Source organism: Epinephelus lanceolatus, chromosome 10 (assembly GCF_041903045.1).
Source record: "Epinephelus lanceolatus isolate andai-2023 chromosome 10, ASM4190304v1, whole genome shotgun sequence".
In the NCBI taxonomy this organism is placed as follows: Eukaryota; Metazoa; Chordata; class Actinopteri; order Perciformes; family Serranidae; genus Epinephelus; species Epinephelus lanceolatus.
Genome location: NC_135743.1, coordinates 26,001,434 through 26,023,578, shown reverse-complemented (window position 1 = coordinate 26,023,578; position 22,145 = coordinate 26,001,434). Strand labels below are relative to the sequence as shown.

Here is a 22,145-nt window from a genome sequence, read left to right as displayed (position 1 = left end):
GACTTAAAGAAAGACTGTCATTTTTAAAGTCAGTAGTTATATTTCCATTAAAAATATGTTTTTTATCATTATTTAAACAAAATACCTCCTTTTGTGTGACTTTTAGACATGCACAGTCAACACACTCATGGGACTGAACAAGCACTAAATCAGACCCAAAAAGCCTAAATCTGAGCCTAAATCACATCAATTACCAAGAACAAAGACTTCCAGCTGTCCTGGAGATGAAAGCATAAGCACAGAGTAGAATCACTTTGTTTATTAAACACTTAATCAACTGTTTAATACACGAGAACATCAGAATGAGCTTTAGCTGCTTTGTCATAAACAGACTGTGGTACTGTGTGAGCTTATACTGTTGTCAAACCTGACATTCAATCTCTGATACCCCAGAAAATAAAACACACTGAGAATATTTGGGCCCCTCACCCCGGCCTTATGAGGTGAACGTGAAGTAAAAGAATCCCTTTAATTAGATGAGTAAACCAGTCATCAAAGATTAAGTATAAAACTGACAATATCAACAGCACAATGTAGAGGATGGAGGAGAATACATTCTGTCTGACCATTGCTTTTTAAAACTGCTGTTGTGCTATTTGAAGGTGGTGTCCTTGAAACACTGATTGTCAACAGAACTGACGCATGATCGCCTAATACAACGAGCACTTTTAATATACGCAGCCAGAGATAAACAGATCTAGGGGAACGGAACAGGAGATTAGATGACCACCGACTATGATTAGCAGCAAAATAAGGTCTTAAGGCAAACGCTTTCAGGCTTATTGTCGAGCAGTCAGTGAACCCGTTTCAGCCAACCCATGACCCCAAAGAACTCCTTCAACACTTTTTCATACATACATTTCACAATTCTGCATATTTTCAGTTACCAAGAGTCAACTTTGACCATAATCAACCTTTGTGCTCTTTCCAAACTGCCTTCAGACAAACAAGCAACATCTCCCCTCTCCTCAAGAATCACAGCTGTTCAACCACATCATTTCCAGACACAGTTAGAAGAACAAATACTGTGTCTAAAACTGTGTGTAGGTGAGTTTTTTAAAAGGTACACTATGCAGGATTTTCATTTAAAAATAAATAAAAAACAATGTATAGACTCATGCAAAGGTCATCCCTCTTATCCCTCATCATCACTTATGACCCAGTAGATGTGTGGAGATGTATTTATCTGCAAAGACTCTGCCATTTGTCTCTATTTTCTTATTTACTTCTCATTTTGCTGTGTCCAGGATGTTCCCGTACACAGCACACAGGTGAGGTCAGGACTAGAAACCAGGTGCCAGACCGTAAGCAGCAGGCATTCAAGAGGAAGCTACAAAAATCACAGATGCAGCATTGAAAAACTGGCAAGGTAAAACGCCAGTCTGTTAGCTTTCACATTTACTTTTGCTGGGGATAATATTTGCAAACAGTAGCCGACATTTCCTGCATAGTGTATCTTTAATTCAAAAATAAAATAAAACTGAACCCATGATGGGTGTAGATATCAGCTGTTAAAAACTAATGTAAATTCTTGATTGATGACTCACTAATGTCTGCAGAGGAAGTGATTTTCGTCATGTTACCTGCTGAATGGTGTGTGGAAAGAAATAACCAATATGAAAAAGTACAGAAAAAAATTGACACCTCTGTGTCCCTATTACATCTCCTCCAAACTCAGCAAACCCAAAACTATCCATGATCTTTACATGATGTGAAAACAGTGTGTTGTATGACATCACCCAACAACATGAGCGAGCAGTTTTGAGATCAGCATCCAACTATGACAAAATGTCATGAATGTTTATCAGCCAGAGAACATCAAATATTCTATAATTTTATAAACTGAACTTTAGTTTTGTTCTTCAGAAAGCATGTTAAAAATGAAGAGTTTTGAAGGCCCAAATCTACTTTACATCTGAAATGATCTGTCAGATAACTCAGTCCTACATGTCAATTAACTGAAGAAGCACTTTGGATTCGACGCTAATGCTACATAAGCACAGATTTACAGGAATCATGCATTTCACTGCTTACAACATCGAAGCATACTGAGGGGAAAAAACAATGAGATGTCCACTTCTGAGACTCGGAGGCAGTTTACCGTGACATACAGTCTGTGTTCATTCAACAGTTTGTCAATACAGATTTCCTGAATATATGTTCATGTTAAATAAAAAAGGTTGTATTTAGTAATAATGTCACCTCAGGACTAAACTAAGTACATATTCTATGAACCAGGCAGTGTTGTTTTGTCTAAAACAAACAAGTGTTTACTCGCTCAGCCATTGATTACAGACACATGCTGTATGAGCAACATGTGCATCACTTGTCCATACTTTTCTTTTTATTATCGTAAAGTTTTAAATGTGATCTCCTCATGCTAGTATGTCTAAGCACGTGATGGCACAGTCTATAAACATACAGTTAATTCTTGTGATGTTATTTTGGACTCTAATGATACATTTATCTAAATGTCAGGTCTGCTTTAGTGCAGTTAACTCTCAGGTAACCCTTTTTAAAGGAATACTTCACCCCCCAAATGATCAGTTGTATATCAGTTACTCACCCCCGTGTTATGCTTAATTCTTTAAGAAAACTTTGGGTTTTTTTGCATGTCTCCACAGTGAATGAAAAATCCAAAAAAGGCAAACATTTTTTATGAATTGAAGTCTATGGGGTCCACGTTTCACAACAGCAAAACTATATCAAAACATCAAACTCTCGCACAACTCGCGCAGTGTAATCCAAGGATCATTTATCCAGTCATGCATGAACAGCACAGGCATGCTACCCTTCATATTATTTGAAAGTGTCTTGGATTATACTGCACGAGTTGTGTGAGAGTTTGTAAACAGGTGTTTTGATATGGTATTGCTGTTAAACATGGAGCCATATGACTTGAATTAATTCACTTTCCATCCCAAATTCAACATAAGACAGGGTGAGTAATTGATAAAGATTGCATAAAAAAAAAATCAACAATGAAATCTTGTATATAAGCATATACATGTTAAAAATTGAAATATTATTAAACATAAACAAAGCTTTTGTCACCTAAGTGCGTTTGTTAGTTAAAAAAACAAATGATTAATAGTTCAAGTGCTCATATAGTCATTTCACCCTTTAATTCTTCTAACATCAAAGGATATATAGACATATATTCTATATTTTAGGTCAACTGACTCCGATGTCTGCTGCAAGAAAATCTTTTAAGTTCCCAAATTATATTTGGTTGGCATTACAGTTTAGGATGTATTTGGCATTGCCGTTGTTATGAAACAAACCTTTCATTTTTTAAACAATAAATGCAATCCCTCTTAGAAATATTTTCTAATTTTTCCTAATATTTGAGAGTTAAGAATATCTCAACAGTATGTAAGACAGAGATCATTTACTCCTGAAGTTTCTATTCTTTTAAACAACCTCTTACAAATAATGACACATTATGTCATTGTGGAAGTTTCTGGTTTGCATATCACGTATTTCTTTAAAAAATCTAAACTAAGGGATACTAATAAAGATAAGGGGTTATTAATCCTTTATAAAGCAAGTATCTTTAAAGTCTCCAATGTTCTCAGTGTTGCAGCTTGTTTTAATTTGCACAATTATGAGGCTTCACCTGATAAACACTGTTTTTCTAAAGCAGGACTTCTTCAGTTTGTTTGTGCGTTTACTCCCTCGTAACTCTTCTATGTACATTGTGCCTGTTTATGTCACATACTGTTTATCACTGCACTTTTTATCTTGTAAACTAACTAATTCCCAGCAGCTACACATACATTTACCTGGGCATCGATTTGTTTTAGCACACAAGGGTAGAAAAGTGTCTCTTTCTATTTAACACAATGGTTTCCCCAAGCAAAGAAAAAACAAAAACACCCCGACACCAAAGACATGTGATTTATGTCGTTGAAAAAGAAATGCTCCTCTGTGTGTGTGTGTGAGTGTGTGTGTGTGTGTGTGTGTGTGTGTGTGTGTGTGTGTGTGTGTGTGTGTGTCTCTGCCTCCCAGCAGAGGGCAGTGTTGCCGCAGGTCCATTGTTGGAAATAACTGGGGGAGAGGTCACTGAATGTGTCAGCATGAAATAGTCCTTCTTATTGTTACACTTTCAGCTTCTACCGGTTCATCTCCTGGTTCTACTGAAGAACTCAGTCTCTCGTCCTTTAAACACTTGGTCATAGTCAGCCACAGATTCATGAAACCGCTCCAAATCCAAACAAAAAGCAGCCAACATGGGTCATCCTATTCCACACAAAAAGTCTGGGGTCTCTTCAACAACACTTGAGAGTCTCTGTGGGCAGTCGGATTAACATCTGTAGAAGTGTCGGCTCTTGCACTTTCCCTGTTTTACGTGTGCGTCTCCAAATTCAAAGAAAAAAAAAATCAACCTGTGTGTTTCTTCTACAGGTTGAATCTTTTCCTTGACTTGAATACCCACATTCTTAAACACACTCCGTCTCACAGTCATACACCTTGTCCAAACAATGTTGGGACAGAGAGAGAGAGAGAGAGTTGCGGCTCAAGTCGTCCACGTTGCTCTGTCGCTGTGGTTTTAAGGTCAAGTACTAAACCTTCTAGTCCCCACGTTATTACTGCACTACTCATCTATGAGGGATTCTCTCACGGCTCTCCTCAGGCTTCCTCCATCACTTCCATGACGATTGTCCTGGGTCCAGTGAGGATCAGGTTGCTGACGGTCCGGTAGTCGTGAGAGAGGACGTTCAGTCCGTTCACCGACACCACAAACTGACACACCTGAAGAAAAGACGGACAGAGAGAGGAGAGATGATTGATGCTTTGTCCAAATGCTATCGTCTTTCACACCAATCAAACAAAAGTCAAACTTTGTTGGAAGTGAAAGTGATAGAAGCATTTAGTAAGAGAGAAGTAATGGACTTACAGGTCCACTGAGAATCTGTCTTTGGGGAATAAAATCATTTCTTCACCTTTGAGCTTTGGGAGGATGATAGTGTGATGTGGAAATAGTGTATTTGGCAGTGTACTGAGGGTATAGTTTGTCATTTTGGAAAATAAGGTCATTAGCTTTCTTGTTGCGAAAAAAGCCCAATCCACTGATGGAGCAGCTGATTGATGGAGGGGAGTCAACTGATAGATCACGTGATTCCTTTCTATGCAACCAATTGGCAAATCTCATTCAGAGTGCCCTGTTTAAACTGCTCCGGCCTGCCAAATGTTGCTGCTTCCTCTGCAAGCTGCTTTGCAACCCGCATCCCCTTTTCTGTCATTTCTGTTTGTCATTGATGCTGCTCTCCCTGCCTTAGGCTTTCCATGTAGGCGCATGGAAGGGCAGGGAGGTTTGCTCTCACCACCTCAGGCTTTCTTTATTTACACAATAAGGGCGGAAAGGTGTGCTCTCTCTGCCTTAAGGCTTTCCATGTAGGCGTGTAGAAGAGGCTTTCTGTGTAGGCCTCAGAAAAGTAGAGAGGCCCCAGAACAGAGTCATACCATTAAATATAATATTGCAAATGGAAATAAAGTTTTCTTTGACTAAAGTGTTCCTGACTAAAATATAACTTTTGTCATATTTGCTGAAACTGTCACTATATCCTGACAGTAGTACATGAGATGGATAATCTATTAAAAAAAAAAAATCAGGTTCCTCTGGCTCCTCCTAGTGCTTCTCATGGTATTTGCAAGAATTCACTGCACCTGAACGAAAGCAACCAATTGGAGCGAAGAGGAGTCTCTAATGCAGTGTGCTCTAATGCTGCACTGCCAACAAAAGCATATACGGCAAAGGCAAGTAAACAGAAGACGACTGACGTTAAAACCAAGTCCAAGATTAAACGATAGTAAACATGGGAGCGGCTTCTCTGAGATGGAGAGAGCTACAAGACCTGAAAGGATTAAAAATAAATACAGGCTAAGGCACTCTCTCTTTAGCTTGCTTTTCAGCATTGACCTTCTTCTGTTTACTTGTCTATGCCATGTATGCTGTTATTAGCAAAAGAGGAATGGGCAGTCCCTTCACTGCTGGCGGTTGTTTCTCAGTCACTGTGTTTGCAAAGCTCTTCCTGAAGCCATGCACTGACGATACTGAGCTTGATTTGAGCGCATTGGATTCTTCCAAGTGCCATGAGGAGCACTAGGAGGAGCCAGAAGAAGATGATTTTTTTTTAACAAATTATCTGTCTCATGTACTACTGTCAGGATATTTGACATTTTACAGCAGTCTCCACTGCCTGGCGAAGGACAGATAAGAGTAGTATCAATCTTCTCACTCTCTGCAAAAATGCAAATAAGCATATTTCCCAAAATGTCAAACTATATGTCAAGCAGAACTTTATTATTTCATATTTTTGCTTACATTCTGCATAAGGCGATTTCAACAACATCCACCCCAGCAACAGCCTGTTCGCCCTGCTGCCGTCTGGCAAGCGATACACAAGTATCCGGTATCGTACCACCAGACTACAGAGCAGCTTTTTTCTCCTCAGGCTGTGAGACTCATCCTCTGTGCTCCACCACAAAACAGTGTTTTTGTTTGTTTTCTTGTGTACTGTTTAAGTGACTACAACTTGCATTTGTTTGTGCAACCCTGTGTTACAGAATGACAAAACATGAATTTTTAACCTTGAAGGTCATTCTGCCCTGAGGCTCCCAAACAGGTTAATCCGGCCATGCTGTTGTCCTCTACAAGAGAGCAAGCTTCCAATATTTCAGAACCACATTTTCAGTTTACAGAGGACTAGCGTTTGACATTCTAAAGACATATATTTTGCTGCAATATTCCTTTACTCGCAGTGCTGCAGCTAACAAAGCCAAACAATTTAACCAACCAGACGATGCTTCAGCTCCAACAGTAAAGATAAACTAGTAAACACTGACAGTGTTGCCTGACATAAGTGACACCAGCCACGCTCAAATCACTCCCATGTCATGCCTGCATCCCGCCTCCCTTATCGTTATTCAAGCTCTGCTCCAGCTCAGTGGCTCTGATAGAGGCGAGGTTTGTTGTCGGAACTGCCTTCTGGCTGCTGCCTTTGCAACATTATGATGCTTTTTCTGCTGCTGCCGTGGTTTGGTTTGGCAAGCTATTGCAGGCGCACACACACGCAAGCACACCCCCCAATTTATTGGCTCCAAAAAGTTTTCCAAAAGCTCTCCAAGATGCAAATAAAGGTTTGAGGCGTGTCCCAGAGAACAAAAGCACATAATTATTCTGATATTTATATTGCCTATAAATCAAAGTGCAGATGTAGACTGCTGAGTGACGATGGAAGAAAAACTTTTACAGATGTGTTTCATGAGCCTTTGACTCAGGAAACAGTTTACCAGGAGCAGCTCTTTAAATCCTCTGACTGTTCCTTACATAAACTGTGTTACATACAGAACATGCACATAAAGGTGGCTATTTTTGTTTTTGTTTCTTCCTACAGCAATTGCTACTCGATGATTTTCCGGTCTCTGTAAATGTTTCAGGCAAAGACAGATCAGAGTAGGCAGAGGGCATTAGGGGAAAGAGATTAAGAGTGATAGAGGGAAAGAATAAAAAAAAAAAGGTCAGACTGTTAATCCTGTGCTACAGAGGAATTTCAGTCTCTCACTGTAATCACATCTTAACCTCTCTAGCCTACATCCCACTTCTTGCAAAGTCAAAGTCCTCTGGACACGCTCTCTTTTTCTCCACTTCTATTCATGTCTCTCTATGTTCCACCATTCCTTTCAACCTCTTTAACTCTCTCCAACTCCGACACCTCCCCCATCTTTCTCTCCCATGGATGCTTCTCTCCTTTCAGCCTGTGAGCTTGTTAGTCTTGGCTGGGGCCCAGCTGGACTGAATGGCTCCTTGCACTCAGAGGGTTAAAGTCACTCTCACACAGAGTGAGGACAGAGAGAGAAACTGGCATAAAGAGAAGACGTAGGGAGAGAATAAACAACACGTGTGAGGAGGCCACGCTGAGATATTCATATTGCAATAACAGCTGCATGTGGAGAATATAGATACTCAGGTGATAGATGACCTGAGGCCATACTTGCATGTACGTCCCCCGAGGGATCAGAACGCCAGAGAAACACTAACTGACTAAATTGAAACCACACACCGTAAGGGTCCCTGGCTGGTGTGGCTTATCCGCTTTCTTGCCAAGAATGAATGAACAGCGGAAATCCAACCAATCGCCCAAGAGCACGATCAATAATAATTTGGGCAATTCATCAGACATCATGACCAGGCTTAAACTGAATATCAAACAAAAGGTGATCTGGCAGAAATTTCTAAAACCTCTGGAATCTAAAATTAGTTGAGTCGACTAATGAGGCTTGAAGCCGTAGTGTGGGTCTATTGTCTCCCCTGTGTGGCAGTGACAGTAATTACAATGTGTGCTAATAACGAATGCTTGCAGCTGAGCTCGCTACATCTCCTCCGCCCTCAGGAGCGCTCTCCTGAACTTTTTTTTTTTTAACTTTAATCCTTCCTCTGAGCACAGAGTTTCTTTTTTTATCTGACATATCCACTCCAGGAACTCTTCTCGGACGCTTCTTAGAAAACTCTTGCTCCGTCACTATGGTCTCTCCCCAAATCCTTTTTAAAGAAATATTTCTTTCCAACTGTGAACATACACAGTTATCAGAAGAAAACATCAGAGTCCTGCACATACAGATGAAGCACTGACAAAACAAAACAAAACAAAAAGCAGCACCCTTCCCCCTTTAGCTCCGGCAAGTTGACGTAAAATGCATCACTTCCTGTTGCACTTCAAGTTGCCACAGACTCCAAAACTCCGATATACAGTGAAATACAGAGCTTCCCCTGGTGGTGATATGCTTAATCAGCACTGTGTGAACTTGTTCGGCAAGGGCTTGAGAATAATGGACATTCATGTGTATGAATAAGTCCCACACACTAGCACAGCCTGTTTTTTGGCTCACTAATTAACAAATGATATATGTTGTAAAAGTTCAAATATGTCAAAACTACAAGCTGTGATTTTGTGGAGTGTTAAGCCTAGCCATTACACAATTTTCACCCCGATTTTGACGTCGCAGAGGATCTTGAAAGCCACCTTGGGTTGGAGGTGAGGCGGCAGATGGTCGAGTCCTCATGTGTGAACAAGCCTATGAGCAAGTTTCCCCCTTGTCTGCGACTGGGACTGGATATCTGGCATGCTAAAAAACTTACAGTTTGACACGACAGACAAAGAACATCAACCAATGAGAGGCGGGATACGTCCCACGTCAGCACGCAGGAGGACGGAAGAAATGGGAGGAGGACAAGCCGGCAAGCAACAACAACAATGGCGGCATCCACAGTAGAGCAGGGCGCAAACCACCCGCAGACCTCCAAGCTGACGAGCTGACGAGACATCAATGCTGACGAGCAGAGTTTAGCGCTGGGGAACCTCATAATATCCTATTTTGTTCACGTGTGACAAAACATAGTTTGGTGACGTTGCCGCGTTATCTGGGGCTCTGTTGGCGAGGGCTCGGTGGAGAAATCTTGTAGTGTGCACACATAGGTCGTAACGCAGTTGGCAAGACTCCTGATGACAGAAACACACGTCATCAGGTATGAACACTCAAAAGATTACGATAGTCTCCGCAACTCAGGACTGGTCAGCCAGCTGTGCAATGTGAACTCCCTGGAGTTATCTGGTGGTCTTGCAACCTCACGGTAGCTCTTCTTATACAGAGATCGCGCTATAGGGCCGCTACGAAGTCCCTACTTTATGCTGCCTTTGCATTTTTACACAGATCCAAACAACAGCAGCACTTTCTGAACGATAACAATGGCACTGACAAGGCAATGACAATCATTTACTGTCTCTGTTAAATGATGGCTGAGCTTTTCCTCTGTTGCATGCATAAGATGTCGCCAGAACGTCACAACCGTGCCGCCCAGGATCTCGTCCTGCCTGCTGTCCCTTTCATACAGACATTGTTTCGGTGATGTTACTATCTCCGATGCCAGCTTAAAGGTGAGACAACTCTGTACCTTTTAAACCTAGCAGCAAGGTGGCATTAAAGTGTTCTTGCCTTGAACAGACAGTGCAAAAGGCACTAGTGACAAGAGTCCAGGGTGTTAGCAAGCAGAACAAGCAGAAAAGTATTTCCTAAAATGTTAAACTTTTCCTTTAAGAGGGAGTCAGACTATTAGATCTTTTATGCATGTTGTAACTGTTCATAATTGTATGTCTTTGGCGCAATCAATGTGCTCAAATATGGGATTAAATGTCACATAAAAAAATGTACACATGGTATTAGAGTACTTTTACATCACAACTTGCTCCAGTGCCTGACTCACCTAACCTCTAAATCTTTTCATCTTTAAATGTTCAATTTTAGGGTTAAAAGTCTTTCAAATGGAAAAACTCTGGTGGTTACATCCATGTGGTAGAAATAATGTGAGAACATATTGTTCAGTACACATAATGGTGTGCAAACACGCAGTACGGTACAGGATGCACAAATGGACACAAAGTGAGACAAACACACATCCTGCTCTACCTGCAGCTTTATAAAAGTGCATTAGAAGAGGCTCTAACAGTGATGTATCGGACAGTTACGTAAGTGCTCAGATCCATTATGGCTAGGGTGATGTTGATGTGTGTGTCTGCATGAGGTGGAAAAAGATAGGAAGAGATACGGAGTGTTTGACAGCGCATGTGTGTACGATGAGGAATGAGAAGAGCTTCATGATGCTTTTTACTACCTACCCCCCCGAGCTAATGGGTATAAGTTTCTCCTTTGGCCTTCTGCCTGGACCGCAGTGCCAACACCTCACAGCACAGCATTCCCCGTGTTAGTGCTTGATTACACGTCAATAAAACTACTCAGGTGAGGTGGAACAGGAGTAACATTCGAGGAATGGCAGTGAGTGCAATGAACTCCTGGCGATATACTGGCGATGCTGTAGCACACACTGCTGAATACTAGGAATGTAATCTCAGGCGTTTATGAACTGGTTTTGTTTTGGGTTTTTTGCCCTCAGCACATAAAACATAATGCTGCCTCTCAGAATAAATAAAAAACAAAAACACAAAAATTAAAATGACTTAAAATTTGGAGTAGTGAAGTGAAGTGTTACATGACATCCTCACAGTAGGTTTCACAATCAGTCCATCCTCAGGTCAATGGAGCTAATCACACACACACACACACACACACACACACACACACTTATATAACAGACTGTGAACTATGACACGTGTTCCCATGGTGATAAAATATGACAGCTGACAGTAAAAAAAGCAGAAGTGATATTACTTCCTCTGCCTCCTTCCTCATCCCTCACACTCCTCACTCTTCATCTCAAGTGTCTTCTCCCTCACATCACTTTGAGTATACATCCTTTACTTTAATTAGTCGGCAATGCTTTTCAGTTTGAACTAAAAAACTGCACATTTGTTTCAATCTCCCATATGTTAAAAGGTTGTAGCTCACTTTTTTTTGTTGTTGTTGTTGTTCTTAAGGGTTGTCAGCACAGAAACAAAATGAGTATAACAGACATTCCCATTCAAATCAACACAGCAGGATGATCAGAGTGGTGGCCATCTTCTGACCACTGTAGCACACAGACTGTGTAAAAATAATGGACGTAGTTACCGTTTTTAACCTCACTCATTAAAGCCTCAAGTTCAGCATTTCAGCCGTCGCCATCTTGGATTTTTGGAGGCAAAGTTGACCATATTTAGGGGAAAGGTTAGAGCTGTGGAGGAGCGAGGGGTGGAGCTGAGGACACTATCAGCAGACAGCCTGTCAGTCAAAGTGGCCCGCCCTTAATTATGCCTCACTTTAAGGCATAATACAACATAAATGGGTGAGTTAAAAAAAAAATTCACCCCCGTGCAGACGTCACAAAGGAGGAAATTAGCTACAGAGACCATCACTGTTTTTTGTAACAGGCTGTAAACATGTTCATTGCTGCTGTAAAATTGGGTATTCCAACATGGGTGTCTAGAGGGGCCTGACTGGCTTCTGGAGCCAGCCTCAAGTGGCCATCAGAGGAATTGCAGTTTTTGTTACTTCTGTGCTAACTTTACTGACTTTCCTCAATGTAAACCTACTTGCTGGAAGTCACTAATTCACTGAGGTGAGGTTTTGCAGTGACAAGCAGAGGAATCATACAAAAGTGAGAAGGGTCTCTTGCTCGAGAGGAACTGAGGATTGTTGGATTTAATTGCTTCCTGTTTTTTTGGTAAGAGAATCACAGTCTTTTGTCATGTTTGGCTTCGTCACATATGTCCCTAATGTCAGACAATGGTAAGATATACTTTGAGTTTTGACTGTTGACTCTGCAACACACCAGGACACACAGATGTTGATGATTATGAATGTAATGATAGGTCTAGGCTACATGATGAGCATCAACAAAAGACAGACAAAAGGAGAACAAGCTCTCAAACTATTGAGTGTGACACACTTTACAGCCCCAATGAAGTGTGCTGTCACCATAACAACTAACAACAATCGCCACTTCTGTTGTCAAATGTCCACAACAAAAAGTTCAATGTCCGTTTCACCCTCATTCTGTTTCTATGTTTGTCACGTTTGGGTTTCTGTAATGAAATGCTGACATTTTGGACACTTAGACGATACTCAAAGCCTGAGGAAACATCTGAATGCTCACTTTTTAATTTCGAGTCTTCACTGGACGTTAGCAGTGGTTGGTCCAATATTCAAATGCTGACAACCAACAGTTTATTAACTTCATGTCTACTCTCCAAGTTATGCGTTTGTCTGCTCGTCTCTCTGGCTCCTGCTGCTTTTTTCCAACAGTTTTTCATTCAGTCCTTGCTCTCTCCTCCATGCTCTGCATTCCCAGGATTCCTCGCTGCCACTCTACTTACATACCTTCATGCCAGCTGTGGCAGCAGAGCCATCATTACCCTGTTTTCCCTCTGTGACTTTTTCCCTCTCTCAACACGCTTCCTGATTTTACAGCTCCTTTCTGCTACTGTCCAGACCATCCTCCGCAACACAGGATGTGTCTCCATACTTTCTATTCCGCTCCTATTCCTGTCTTTCATTGTTTTCTAACATTTCACTCACAGTGTGCACTGAAATATAACAGTATATTTATATAAGTGCATACTTAACACACTCGAAACACTGTTCAAACAACAACTATCAGTGGACTTTGCATTTCTGTACACAACTTAGCAAAGAAGCACAGAGGACACTACCTCAAATATCAAAGGCAAACATTAAATTTGATTTCAATCTCTCAGACGTAAACAACACGGGCTCATATTGCATTGTGGGTGCACAGTCTGGAAGAGTGATAAAATCACAGAAGATGAAGGGATACAAGTTTCATTTTCTTTTCTCTGCATCTTTACCTCATGGACGTAGAGATGGAGGAGGCCCACTGAGGGCTCACAGTGCTCTCAGGACTACATCCATCTCTCCTGTTCTTACCTTCATGCCAGCAGCAGCTGCAGGTCCACCAGGGTCCACAGCCTGGATGTGACAGGGTTTGCTGCCTCGCACCACAAACCCCCAGCCCACAGCGTCACCGACAATCTGAAGAACAACGAGAGCACATGTTGATAAGATGTCATCTCACTGTTTTTATAGCACACGAGTCCTAAAACTCGAAAGGCATTTTAGCACTCCCAGTTCCCTCGTCTCCAAGTCAATGGGTTTTTGGCTAGATGCCTGAAATAAGGTTTGTGATTAACACAAGCTGAAGAGACATTCACGTTTTGTTCTGCGACATGAAATACCCCAGTAAACACCCCACTTGTGAATTCTGAAGCTTTTATGTGTCTTAAAAAACAGTGGTTGTTAATGAGAGGCTTAAAGACACTATAGCACATCATCACGCCGAACACAGCTTTACTAACTCGTTGTGGTGGTGATGTTATAGCCTAAGGTTAGCTTCTTACTTCTGGCAATTGCATCTACACATAAAAAAACCCTAAGAGAGGTGTGCATTTGAGAAGATTATCTTGCTTAACAAAAATTGTAAGTATCATGAATGTTTATGTGCCACAGAGTTTATTTTCTGCAATAATCTAAACTCCAGTGGAAAAATCCCATAAGCTTTTTGTCGAGGGAACCACAGTGATGCTAACTTCCAAGCTGACCAACAAAAAAACATCATCCCCTGATGTACTGTTTTTGCAAAATTTGTAGTTTTAGCCACTAAGTGGACCTTTGTGGATGGATTCTCTCCATCATATATTGTCCCCAAAAAGTCAAGAACAAACATCCACACTGTGCAACCATGTCTAGAAAATACTGCACACATAATATCTTATTCAAAATTAAAATTTTCAGTTCTTACACACGTACACATGCACCAACACACACTCACATATTCACCAACATAGGTGATCGCATTTATCTGAGACAAACTATAGAGTGAAATGTGTGTGTTGCATGTGTGTGTGTGTGTGTGTGTGTGTGTGTGTGTGTGTGTGCATGTGCCAGAGATCCTGCTTGTGCACAGGACTTTAGTGCCCTGCCTCATGTGTCTACAAGTGTGTGTCTGTGAGAGGGGATGTGTGACTGACTATGTGTGAAAACATCCACGCTGAAGTAATCTTTGTCAGAGCTCAGTTGTGGTTGTGTGTGTGTGTGTGTGTGTGTGTGTGTGTGTGTGTGTGTGTGTGTGTGCGCGCGCGTGCGCGCGCGCGTTTGTGTGTGTCCCCTACAGTGAATGTCTTCTTTATAAAAGGTCCTCCTGGTGTCTGCAGCTCCTCTGGACTCACTTGTCTTTTCAGAACTGTTGAGAGAAACACACACACACACACACACACACACAATGTTACTTGCTACCTTGATAATCAGGTACAACCATATACATGAGCAAATATATGCAAACAGGCATGAACATGCACACACAAGCTGAAAATACACAGACATAATACTGTTGGTTAAAAAGTGTGTAGAAAGTTCTAATGTCAGTCACATGCTAACGGGACCCGGAGGCTCACTGCTTCCTGAAACAGTATAGCTCCCCTTCCCCCTCCTCCAACTTCCCCTAACCATTACCCACTTCAACATGACTCTACTCCAGCTGTTACTGGACTTCTTTGTCTCAAAAAATGATTTTCAATATTTCATTTTAAATTCACTGTATTTGTAGAAATGATTCAAAATGTGATAAAACAGAGACCTGGTAGGATGTAGCTAATTGGTCAGCAACCAGGAGCCAGACAGACAAAATACACACACACACTGTACCAAGCATACAACAATTACCACACATAAACATATTAAAGAGGAATGTGTGCTGAGGATTGCACACATCTCACATACTTCAGACCAAAGCATGTGGTTTCATGTGAAATGGAAATGACAGATGAGGCAAGAAATGGAATTGCATTAGATATTTTGATGTTTTTAAGCCACTGTCACTGTGAGCATGGGTTTCTGTCGTACACAGACACACAGACACACACACACACAACTAATAATATGCCAATTAATAAACTTGTAGTTATCTACTAAAAATCATAATTCTTGGCACCCAGTCAGCTAGCTTGTGTTTGTCTTTTTCAATATTGTTTTGTTCATTATTAATCCTTAACGTGTTTGAGTGTATTGACTTAATAACTACTGAACACTTTTCTGAGGATTAATCACTGAGATGTCACTGATGATTATGGTTTACAGGAACACTTTGGATGAATGAATGGATGAGGCTTCACTGTAGGTGTGATTTCACCAATTATCTTTATCTTATCTCTACTTTTAGGGCAACTGTTTGTCAAATGAGCAAAAGGGAAGATTTCAGGGGAGACGCACTTTCCCCTCAATGTTTAGAACATGTTAATTTGTCCCCCCACCCCCAATAACACAGTGGCAGAAGACTTTTATAGTAGCAAAATTAAAGACATTAACGGCATACTTTGATGCAGAAAAGGCACAAATTAGTGCATAAAAATTCACAAGAATGCTGGAAATTAAGTGTTTAATGCTCTACATTTTCTTGCAGAGGACCACCAACCCCCCTATTTCATGTGTCCTGACAGAAACAAAACCTACGCCCTTGCTAATAAGCAAAGATTGAGATTTAGAAACCAGAACCAACTGTGCACACTTCTTTATGAATCTGAAACAAAAGGTGGGTATGCATTTTACCTTAAACACAGCTGTTTCGTATAGTTTTAAACTCAGAAAACAACGCCTATAAATTGAGAAAACGTGGGCAAAAGTATGCTGGGTCAAACTGCTAAAAGTGCCAAAACAACTTAAATTGCATTAACTCCTTCCACACAAACATGAGAGCACAACAGTATGTGTTCTTGACGAATCTCTTGTGGTCTGTGTGGTACTTCATTCTAATCTGATAAGACACAGGAAGTAAAATGAGAGGGACCTTTTTATCCTCTTGATCTGGACATATCCATAATCTCTCTGTGGAAATCCTGATCTGATCTGAGGACAACTTATTTCATTAATACATGATCATCTGTCATTTCATATCAGAGGCCATCTTCGTTATTTTCTGTCGGGCTCAATATATGCATACCACCACTTCTGTACCATCTAATGTGGATGTTCTATATGTTTGAAGTCCTTATCTTCGCATTGTGTGATGTGCACAATTACCAAGGTTAATGTGAGGCTGAGGGGATTTCTGTGTGGAGGGGTGTGTGTGTGTGTGTGTTGGTTCTTGTGTGTGTGTGTGTGCCTTCCTTTTCCTGTTCATTGTGTACAGCGTCTGTGAGTACTCATGTCGAGGGGGGCTCTGGTGCTATAAAGAGACTCTGTCAAGGACTCCCTGTTTGGATTTGACACATCAAAGGAAAACCTCACAGTAGTAGAGACACACAAAGCAGAAAACACACACACACACTCAAACACACACAGCTCAAAAGCATCACTTCATTCAAAACTCCACTAAATGATATGCACTCGTTACCAGCAGCACATATCGATCTTCCTCTGCAGTTAACACGAAGTCATTTCAAGTCCACTGAAATAAAGTGAAGCCAGTTTATAGTTTGCAATGAAATAAATGGCAGGAGGTGGATAGAGTAATTTTTTGTGTAGCCTGTTGTGAGTTTTTGTATTTCTATACTTACAAGAATGTTAAAGGGACAGTTCACCCCAAAATCAAAAATACATATTTTATCTCTTACCTGTAGAGCTACTTATCAGCCGAAATTGTTTTGGTGTGAGGTGCAGAGTGCTGGAGATGTTGGCTGTGGAGATATCTGACTTCTCCCAAGTATAATGGAACTAGATGGCACTCAGCTTGTGGTGCTCAAAGAGCAAAAAAATACTTTCTCTTTCCAGGAATCATGACCTGGTTACTGAAGATCTACAGGAAGTGTGCATCTACTCACATATGAGAGGTTCATGCTTGTGACACTGCAGGATGTAGAGATGTAGAGATGTATAGATAGATAGATAGATAGATAGATAGATAGATAGACAGATTTGACCGATCAGAAAACAATGCATTTTGAGTGCACTTACACCTGTATCTTCATGTAGTCAAGCACTATCTGACTGCAATCCGACCACCCAAAACACATTCAAATGAAGGTGTAAAGAAGGTCAATGTATGCGTGTGTCCATGTCATCTCACCAGATTTGGGGTTGCAAAGGACAGGTGGACTGCTGCTGAGCGTAGGACTGCTGCTGTAATAACCGCTGCTGCCACAGCTGCTGCTCATGCTGCTCCGCCGAACTCCGACCGCCAACTTAATCTCTTTAGTGGGACTCACTGAGACAGACAGAGACACAGGGACATGTTAGACTGAAGACAGACGAGAGTAAAAGACAGAGCAGGAGGGGAACGCAATACATTCGGATATAGAGTGAAATTAATGAGCGGATTAAACTTTTCATGACTGTGCAAAAAAATGTAACATTAGTTATGTAAACCTGTTTTCCTGTTTTGTTCGCCAACTTCAGTTAAGTCAGAGTTGTTCCCCTGCGACCACTATCTCCAATTATCTACTTATGTTTATAGAGGCCAAATCAACTGGATAATGTAATTGAAGAACATGACAGTTTTCACCATGTTCTTATACCTAGAAACACAAACAGCTCTACTCTTATCTTTACGTGGCAGATACCACCAAGGACACCAGTTATCATATGTGTGGGTGTGTGTCAACAGAAGGTAACGTAATAGGGGTCAATATGTCACCATTCTATTTCATACAGGACAGAATCCAATAACCAAGGAGAGCATCTAAATTCTAAAGTGAAATCAAAGAACGAAAACTGCAATGGACACACTGAAAGTTTTCTGTCTGTCTTTAATTGAAGAACGGATAAACTGGACATGGTGCACGGTGTCTACCTGAGAGGAAGCTTGTGTTGCCTCCATCTGAGTTCTGTTTGCGGAGACAGAAGGGGCTGTCGTGACTCTCGGGGATGCTGCGGCCGCGCTCGTGAAGAAGTTCGATCAGCCGCCGTCGTCGCCGGAAATTCATCCTGAACTGGTAGAGGAGGGGGCCGTCGACAAAGTGGTGCTTGTTGGTGACTGGTGACGAAGAAAAACAGACAGGGGGTAAATAATCCCATTTGTATTGTATGTATTTAGTCAGTGAAGGAAAAATGCAACAACTTTTGTTCCGATTGGTCTAAAATCTTGAAGCCTGTAACAGACAAACTTTGAAACTTTGAAGTATCTATCAACACCACTTTGAAATGTTTAGATCACATGAAAAATCACACTTTTATCAATAGTCAAAGCCAGTTTTTTGAAAAATTAGGGGAAAAAACACTTTCATTGTGTTCATTAAATATTTCCTATATAATTTTGTCACTGCACAATTTGTTGATACCAAATACTTGACTGTGCTCTTTTTAGTTTCTGAGATACAACCATTTTCTTATCACTCTATATATAGTCTTTCAGCAGTCTTTTTGGGACTACAGTTTCTTTTTAACATAAGATAGAATATATAGGAAAACAGCAGTCCTCTGTGCCCAAAGACTAAACACACTATGACAGGGTGAATGCAACTGATGCGAACAGACTCAATAAGCTCATCAGGAAAACTGATTCTGTCCTGGGAGTGGAACTGGAGTCTTTAGTGGAGGTGTCAGAGAGGAGGATGCTCAGAAAACTACTCAGTATTCTGAACAATGCCTCTCACCCCCTGCATGACACTCTGGGGTCATATCAGAGCACATTCAGCCATAGACTGAGACCACTGAGGAGCACTATAGAACGCCACTGGATTTCTTTTCTACCTGCATCCATTCTACCTGTATAACTCCTCCCCCTTCTGTAGCGAGGAGAGGTGAAACAAAGGACACTGACAGCAATGTTCACCCACATTAGGTGCACTATTACTTTATATGAAGTATATTACTACTGTGCAATATCTTCTCAACATCATGTGCAATATTACTATATATAATAACATTGATTATCAGGTGCAGTCTGCTTTTTTCCACCATTTGAGTTCATTCTTCGTAACTCTTGTACTTGTCTTACCCCTCAAAAAGGAGCAAAAGCAAAACCTAGTGCCTAATAGAATATCAGTAGGCTGTTACTCTATTAGGCACTAGGTTTTGCTTTTGCTCCTTCAAAACACTTTTTATATTGTACATTTGTATATTTTGCCAGATATTTAATACTCTATTGTTTCTAAAACTGGGCCCAGTGAGTGACCCTGACACGGGGAACCCACTGGTTGTTCTGGTTGTTGCTGGCTGCGAACGTTAAATTGTTGTAACTGCATCAAGTGTTATTGTAATTTGAAGCATTCTCTGGCACAAAAATTTCCTTTGAGATGAAAAAGTTCTATTGAACTGAACTGATGAACTAACTTTTACCTTTTTTTAAAAAAATTTCTTAAGATTTGTGCTTGGGCAAGACAGGAGAACACTTCCACCACAAGAAATAAACAAATTTCAGTTGTGGGCACAAATATGTTGAAGAGAAAGAGAGGGGGAAGTAAGGGAAGGTAAAGGCATAGAGGCTTTTGAAACCTCATCATATACCATGATGGATATTTACTGATTCCTGATCTGATCACTGATCCTGATCCAAGCAAAATCTTGGCTGTGGTTCTCTAAACAACCTTAATGCCAGTTCTTCTAGATATCTCTTCTTTAGGATAAAGTATGAAGACGGTACAGAGATGTAAAACATGAGGAAGTGCAGCAGGATCGATTATTTCCATCACTAAAACATGTACAGGACATGATCTTTCTCTGTTAAATGCAATTCTATACTAGTTGTTAGTCAACTATGGGAATAATGATGAAACATTTTTCAGGGCCAGCCCTCCCAGCTGAACTGAGCTCAGCCAAGCCTGAAACACTGAACTCAACTGAGCAGCACTAAACAAACTGTCCACTGAGCTGAGATCACCTGTGCTCAACAAACATAAATTGACCTCAGAGAGCGTCGACCTCAGCTGAGCCGATAGCAGCTGGACTGAGGAGATACCAGAATACAATTTCATTTAAATGAATTCACTTCTCACGTGTTACTGTCAATTCACTGTCAATGTTTAGTCCCTGCTTTTTTGAGTGTTGGACTTTTCTTTCTCTTAAGCATTTACAGAATTCCGACATATAAAAAGGCAGTCAAGGCAGAATTTTGGAAAAGTGGAAAATAAAAATTTAAGGATAAAACATATAGCTAACAGTCCTCAATTTGGAGTGGCTAAATGTGTCATCTATCAAACAATTTTCTTTAAATCTATTGGCCCCTTTATGGTTGTCGTGAACCTCCCCTTGACCTATTTTTCTAATTTTTTTCCCTACTTTGAAACTTATTTATGTCTATGTTTGTTCATGTCTCTGGAAAGAAGTTCAAAATTATAGGCTACATACTGTTAATTTAAAAGAATACTACAATTATATAACTGCGACATCACATGCAGAAGCAAGCCCGTCAACCACTCAGCTACATACATCAGAAACCTACTCATAAGCTGAAGCCCAAGAGCCTGCGTTTAAAATGAAAGACTGCATTCCCCTTACGTTATATTCAAAGTGGTAGTTTTTCATCAGAGGTTGCACTGTAACATAATTTCTAGATGAGTCATCTGACCCATTTATACGGGATTAAAACAATCCAATTTAAATCAACCCTCCAAAAATGGTTTGAGTTTGTCCTCTATAGCAGCAGCAGCAGTTCCTCTTATCCAACCTCTTCCACTAAGATTTGCAGATCCAAAGACCACACATGGCCCTTACTCTGGTCCCAACACCTCAATTTAACATCATAACTTATTACTTTCCATGATTTAAATAGTTCATATTGCACTTACACGCGTAAATAATAATTTAAACCTTTGATAATTTTACTCTTCCTCTATGGTTGTAGTGAATCCATTGGGGCTTAAATTGAACTATTGGATTATTTATTTGACTGGCAAGGTATTTAACTGACATTTAAAACAAATGCTAAATTGTTATGTCCTTGTCAGGCTGTTGCTTACAAGAGAGCAATAGAAGGTAATATTATAACATTTCTCTTTGTATATCCTTTGTCCATCCTCCCACTGTCTTCCCCTAACCCAACCACCTCTCAGCCCCATCCTGGTCAACAATGCACATTAGAAATATCCAACATAAGACACACAGTAAGTAAAGAAACAATTAAACAGTATCTCTACATCTCTCAAATTCTTAGATTTAAATCTCCCCAGATGACAAGCTACTAAAGGCCGTTTCGTTTTGACATCTGTCGGACATTTACTGTATGTCTGATGTCTTTAACCGATAGGGACCTATAACCATTCACATGTTAAAGGTAGGATCTGGAGGGTTTTCAAACAAAACAAAATATAGACATATACAAATGAAATCCTGCTTAATCATCACCTATGGGTTTCTACTCATGTGTGGTGGTGACTCTGTTTGCAGAGCTCCTGCCCTTTAACTGTATTTTGATGTTTTTGTGAGCTCAGACCGCTTCTGGGTGGAGATTTCCCCAGCCAATGAGAGAGCACAGGTGCCGTGCCCAAGCGTGTCCGAGCGTGCACCAGTGCCAGCCTTGCCTGAACCTCTTCTGTGAAGCCTTCTTCCATACCTCCGGGCTCCATACACCCGGGAGAGTTGAGCCTGATAGGAGGGGCCAAATTTGAATGTGTGTTTACAAACAGCAACTGGAAAATCCTCCAGACCCTACCTTTAATTGATTTTCGGAGGAGGCCCTGCCTTCCTGCTCCTTCTGTGATCAAGGCGGAGCCGGTGGCAGCAGTGTGCAGCAGTATTGGACGCTGTCTTAGATGACAAGTTGAATT

At 40.9% G+C, this 22,145-nt stretch overlaps 1 protein-coding gene across 2 annotated transcripts in view; it reads right to left on the bottom strand.

Moving 5' to 3' along the window:
- Nucleotides 1-247: 247 nt before the first annotated feature.
- deptor (DEP domain containing MTOR-interacting protein) overlaps nt 248-22,145 on the bottom strand; it is a 42,618-nt gene continuing 20,720 nt past the window's right edge. For both annotated transcript variants that reach the window (XM_033640554.2, XM_033640555.2), the window contains exons 6-10: nt 18,233-18,415; nt 17,510-17,647; nt 14,622-14,692; nt 13,381-13,485; nt 248-4,755 (exon numbers count right to left, since the gene is read on the bottom strand). In XM_033640554.2, coding sequence (XP_033496445.1) covers nt 4,633-4,755; nt 13,381-13,485; nt 14,622-14,692; nt 17,510-17,647; nt 18,233-18,415 — 620 coding nt within the window. In that variant the 3' untranslated portion in view covers nt 248-4,632. The remainder of the gene's footprint in view (nt 4,756-13,380; nt 13,486-14,621; nt 14,693-17,509; nt 17,648-18,232; nt 18,416-22,145) is intronic.